Source organism: Rhagoletis zephyria, unplaced genomic scaffold (genome assembly GCF_001687245.7).
Source record: "Rhagoletis zephyria isolate East Lansing unplaced genomic scaffold, Rhagoletis_zephyria_1.1 Rzeph_scaffold_00493, whole genome shotgun sequence".
Lineage (NCBI taxonomy): Eukaryota > Metazoa > Arthropoda > Insecta > Diptera > Tephritidae > Rhagoletis > Rhagoletis zephyria.
The window spans coordinates 32,699-39,000 of record NW_016157577.1 but is presented as its reverse complement, the minus strand read 5'-3'; the positions used below and the strand labels follow the sequence as shown (position 1 = coordinate 39,000).

Sequence of the window (6,302 nt, the reverse complement as noted above, 5' to 3'; positions counted from 1 at the left end):
AATATCGAAACCAATATCGTAAATATTGAACATGGTCCTTGCGAGCCATATTTGATATTGGCAACGCGAAAACTAACTTCGAAAAATAGCGGTCGCCTGGCCACACTGGTTGCGACTGTCATTTTATTATCTCCTTTTCGATTTCGGCAGCATCAGCGAGCAGCAGCAAATTTTCAAACTCCCGGCTTTTTTGTATACGCATATTAGCAAATTTTTAAAATCGGTTTTATTAACGTGCGAGTTTTTTGATAAAATCTGAAAAATTTTCGGCTGCCCAACGTGGGATTGCAAATAAACAGAATACTAAGCAACTTTCCGTGCGTCGTGGGATTGCTCATCGAGGTGACATAAGTTACATCGTGGGAACTAAAATACGGCGCGGGACCTAATTTGCATCGTGGGATCCAATTCACATCGCGGGAGTCCAAAAGTAGTCAAGATGGTAAAACCCTCCAAACGCACGTAAGTCCCAAACTACATTTTTTTTGATTTTCCAATCATACATATATACATATTCCCGTTACTCTAACGGCTGTAATATACATATGAAGGTATGTGCGAAAACCCACTACTCGTTGGGATTCTTAAATTCAATTCGCCATATGCGTTGATGTACATATGTATATATGTACATACTTATGTACCGCAAAACACACGCTAGCATAACGCTTTTATTCGGTATTCATACCGCATATATTACTTTAAAATTTGCTGGTTGCGCCAGCGCCATTATTTCCATCGTACATTCTCGTATGTACATCTTCATATATCTACATCTAAATTTTCAAAACGCTCTGTGTGGTTTTTTGTATATATTCATCCACCGAGGGATTTCCGCTTACCAGGACCTCTATTCATCGATCAAATCGTTCGCATTATCTTTTAATAGTTTGCGTACTTGTACATTTAAATTATATTTCATTTTCATAAAATCATTCGCTTCGCGAATCTTCTCATATTGTTAAATAGTAATTCTTGCACTCAAGTTGTTATTTAAAATCAGTCATACTTTCCGCGTATTAACATTCTCAGTTTCTACATACATATTATTGTTAATTAAAGTCACCTTCAAACATTAAAGTCTCTTGTATTATATTCGTTCATGCATACATGCATATGCATTCAACCATACTTTCATAATTTTCTTGAAATATTGTAAATTTGAATTATTGTTAATAAATACTACTTTAATATCGAAACCAATATCGTAAATATTGAACAAAAGTTATAACCGTTACGGTCCCTGATTTTTATTTCATGGCCTACTAAAGTTTTCATGTCTCGGTCTAAGTAGTTTTCAAAAAAATAGTTAAAATGAATGTCTGAGCGAAATTAAAGGTTAAGACACATATAATAAAATTTCATGGGAAATATTTTCGTAGAACATTTTAACCTATTAGCTCCCTCCTAAAAGGGTAATTTTGATCCTTACTTCAATAAATCCAAATTTGGAAGGTCGTTAGAGGACTGGTGTACTCTAGAAAATTATTCTCCGGAAAATTTTACTAGGGGTCTTCTCAGGCAAAAGCTTCGTGCTACCAACATAAAAACCTCTACAAATTTAAAATAAAAAATCAACAAAAAAAGTACTTTTTAAAATTTTTTTTTAAATTTAAGAATAACAGTTCCTTCTTGGCAAAGATTTTTTGTCTCGATGCATCAGATCGAGAAACATGTATTTTTTACTTGCATCCCTAAGACAAATGGACTGCCACACACAGTGATAGCAATTTTAGTCAGAAACAAGAAAGTTGAAGAGTTGATTTTTTTGGAATTAAATATGAAATTCGATTTTTTCTAGAAAAATTCGATTTTATCCGAATTTTAGCAACACAAAGTTCGATTTCAAAAATTCGCCATTTTGGAGCTAAAATTCGATTAAAATTCGATCGAAGCTTCGAATATCGAATTTACCCATCCCTACAGTGAACCTTCGCGAAGGCATCACTGCCACTTATAGCTATGTACATATATGAACGCACGCTGTTTGGTCAACCAATACATACGCGTACGAACAACAAAAATTTTTTCTACCTAAAGACTGGTTTTCACCAAAATTTGGCAACATATTTTGAGACATCTTTATCTCCTTTATCCATACCTTTACCGATGATATTATAGGCCAAAAACAGACAGATAGCCGATTTAGCAGCGCATGTACCCGACTAAAGACCTGTCCTGATCCAAATCAATCGATGAACCGCTTTTTAATCCCATTTGACAATGTGTTTTCACTTATATGACGACAAATGCCACTGAATTTGACATAGTGCAAATCAGCCTTAACATTCGCAAACGTGAACTATCTGGACTGGTTTTGTGCTTCTCGTTCGCGAAGGAGAATCAATACAGAATATTTGATACGTTCACCTTCGCGTATAAAATCGTAAATGTATGTACGCGAGCGCTCATATATGAATACTAGCCAATACCCGCTTGCTTCGCGGCGCCTAATAAGATCTTTCGCGTTGGCCAATACAAAAATAGCGTTTAAAAGCAAAAGCGGTCTGTAAAGTAAACATTTTCAGCTTAAATTGAAACGAATAAAGGCAGAATCCTCCTCACACATAGGCCAAGAATAGTAGCGCTTTGATACCATATGGAATATTAATCCCTTTCGATGTCATGAGTCTTGCAACTTCAACATTGGTCCGATGTACCATGCAAGCCAATAAAAGTCCTTATAAGGAAACTAAAGAGCACAGATGAGCGTTTTCATTTATAGGAGGGCCAAGAATCCTCACCACCCACAGGATGAAAAGTTTTCCTGTACATTGAACAAATGAGTCGTGTGATCTCTTAAATATCATTCAAATGAAGCCATTGATATACCTACCGTATTCTTTTATTACGGATGTGGTCGAATCTTTCCTTGTCAATTCACCACTTTTACAATTCGTCTTAATATTTATGAACTTGTTTCTTTGAGTCTTACTGCTGTACTAACGACCACCCCGAGCAATTTCCTTAATCGGAGGTAGGTGCAAGATCGCATTTAGGGTGTATGAGGGCGTCAGGCAAAGGTGCGCTTACACAATTTTGCGGTCTTTAAATGCACACTTAGACGAATCCTCCATTTAGCCATATGAAAAGAAAATTTGTCTAAGATGAATATAGGGCCAAAGCAGACCAAACCCCGTGTGGGTTTCTATATATTTCGGCTGCAGCGCAATCCATTAGGTCCCTTTTCTGCAAAACCACTGAACCATATGAATTTCAATCAGATATAGCGGGTTCATTTTTAGGAAATGAATTTTTCATCATACAGGTAGCTCACTTTGCGAATTTGAACGAAATCGGATAATAAATACAACTTTTATAAGTAACTCTACTCCATCGCCATCAGCGTGTTGTCTGGTAGGCTATAATGGGACCATACACGCAAAGGTTTAACTTCCGACAATTTGACTGGTTTTTGAGTTTAGTCCGAACAACGAAAACGGCTATCGTTTTATGTATGTATGTACATTAGACTGCATCACCAAAAAAAGTTGCGGGTTTTCCGCCGGGATTACAAAATTTATTATATTTTAAGACGTCCACCAAAATATTTCGGAAAAATATTAAGATTTAAGCGAGCTGGACCGATTTGAAAATACCTCCAAAAATGGAGTTTTTTATGAAAAAAAATAGTTTCTTAAAAAACTTTTTGAAAAAAGTCCCCTCAGATGACAAAACAGATTAGGCTTAAAAAATCTGCATAAAAATATTTAAAGATCTTTTCAACGGAATCATAATAATGAGATTTTTGATGCTGTTTTTTTTACTTTTTTCAAAGATTGATTGGTATTTTCCCACTCTTTTTATTTGTGTGCAAAAAAAGTCATTCGTGTCCCAATTTTTTTTTTTCAAATACCAACACATCTTAATTCAACTTTGAATGACGTTCGGTCATCCTACCTTTCTCTTTCATCCTTTGAATAAACTTATTAGCAAAGAAATAAAAAAAGTGAGAAAATACCTTTCCAATGATACCCCCCTAGTCTAAATCGGAAGAGTTTTACGTTCAGTTATTCAAGCTTTTTTTATACCAATCTTTGAAAAATGTTAAAAAACAGCATCAAAAATCTCATTATTACGATTCCGTATTTTTTATTTTTTTTTAAATATTTTTATGCAAATTTTTTAAGCTTAAGCCGTTTTGTCATTTAAGGGGATTTTTTCAAAAAACATATTTAAGAAACTATTTTTATTCATAAAAAACTCCATTTTTGGAGGTATTTTCAAATCGGTCCAGCTCACTTAAATCTTAATATTTTTCGGAAATATTTTGGTGGACGTCTTAAAATATAATATATTTTATAATTCCAATGGAAAGACAGTACCGGTTTTTTTTTGTATGGGGAGTGATGCAGTCTAACGTACATACATATATGTTTCGAATGAAAAAAAATATCATGAAAGTAATAAACGTTTTGAATTTGCATTAACAAAATCGGTTCATAAATAGTGCTTTTATCGGGTCCATTTTTCGCAAATGCTTTTTTCATCATGCAGGTAGCTTATACTTTGAATTTGAACGAAATCGGTTAAGAAATACGACTTTTATAAACAACTCGACTCCCGAGCCATCTAGCGTGAAATCAGTTCATAAATACGACTTTTATAAATAACTCGACCCCAGCGCCACCTAGCGAGTTTTCTGGTAGCCTATAATAGGACCATATATGCACGGTATAACCTCAGAAAATTTGACTGAAATCTATGCAGTACTTTTGGAGTTAACTCCGAACAACGAAAAAGGCTACTATTTTATATTTATAGATTTCCGAACCCTGCTTACCGCCGACCGCTTAACCGTCGTCCGCAGCAATTCTGGGTAGAGCTTTATAGCGATGTTTCGTTTGTATTCGGTTTCCGAAAATGCAGATCACTAAAGGCGAAACAAACAAACACTTTTTTGGTTTGTGTGAAATTCATTAAAATTAGGCCTAGAAAAAACGGCAACGAGAAAATATGTATGTATGTACATCATTACAGAAAATTGCCTCTGTTGAAAATGGGCACGTTCAGAAGGCGCAACGGCTCAGCAACTGTTGCGATTGCACCTTCTGAACGCGTTGTTGTCGTCGCTCGAATAAAGAAACAGTGTAAATGCCACATACACTATTATTCGATAATTGTATATATATTATATATATTATTATTATATTAATTTTGATTTTGAATTTTATTTGCGTGGATATAGGTAAATACCAAGGCCAATGGCAAGAGGGAAAACGTCATGGATATGGAATTCGCATATCAGCTCCTTTTGGACTAGCTTCACATCACCGCCGAAAAGATATGCACTCATCGTTAAACTCGCTACGCAGTTCCGATATAAGTGAAGCAGACAAAGGCCGGTCAGATGAAATAAGAGGTGGTTTTGTGCTGACTTCCAAATCTGATAAACTTCCGGTGCGGCGCAATAGTTTGACGGAGAAGTCAAAAAAAGGATTTTTATCTGTAAAAAATATTAATAATTAAAAATATAATTTATATAGAATTATTTCTTACATTTATTAGGGTTTTAAAATGCGTAGACAAAAGAGCACCGGAGATTTGGAAAAAAGAGGCACGTTGACATCGAGCAGTGTCAGGTCTACGGCATCTACCTCGTCATGGGTAAGCACAGGATCAGAGCAATCCAATTTAACGACAAGGTAAATATATTTTTTTCGAAAAAGGCTTTATTCTAATAATGCATTTTTTCGTTGAAGATCAACCCACACGGATTCCAATGCTAGCTTTACAATGGAAGATGAGCAGCTAGATTCTGCCGTCACAGAAACGTATATGGGGGAATGGAAGAAAGATAAACGCTGTGGTCATGGCATTGCAGAACGTAGTGATGGACTGAAGTAAGAACCGAACTTCCTAATAATATTTTTGAGTATTTCAGAGACCTCAAATTTGAATTTATTATGCCTAAAAATTAAGGCAACCCAACATTGCAGTAAAACACACATTTTTTGCGCAGTAAACTTGCTGATAAAATTTGCCTTTTCCCACATAAAATTGCTTTGAAAGAATTTTTTTGCTCCAAATTTGCCTATAAAGCTTACCGTTTTGCCCAAAAACTTGCTCAGAAAGAAATGTTGGGCAATAGACTTGTTTAAAAATTTACCTTTTTGCAAAAAGGTGGCGTATAGAGGTCCGCTACAACCGCTGCGGTTGGTGGTTCGCAATGCGCGCTACCACTCCGCAGGACCTGCGTTCAAGCCCTGGTCAAAGCAACATCGCAAAAATTATAGAAAAAGGGGTTTTTCTTAACAGCGTTCACCCCTCGGCAGGTAATGGCAAACCTCAGAGTGTATTCC

At 35.6% G+C, this 6,302-nt stretch overlaps 1 protein-coding gene across 1 annotated transcript in view; it reads left to right on the top strand.

Moving 5' to 3' along the window:
- Positions 1-5,861, top strand: part of LOC108359949 (junctophilin-3-like) — a 40,940-nt gene extending 35,079 nt beyond the window's left edge. Inside the window, exons 4-6 of the mRNA XM_017612038.1 lie at positions 5,189-5,448; positions 5,509-5,645; positions 5,703-5,861. Coding sequence (XP_017467527.1) covers positions 5,189-5,448; positions 5,509-5,645; positions 5,703-5,847 — 542 coding nt within the window. The 3' untranslated portion in view covers positions 5,848-5,861. The remainder of the gene's footprint in view (positions 1-5,188; positions 5,449-5,508; positions 5,646-5,702) is intronic.
- The last annotated feature ends 441 nt before the right edge of the window (positions 5,862-6,302 follow it).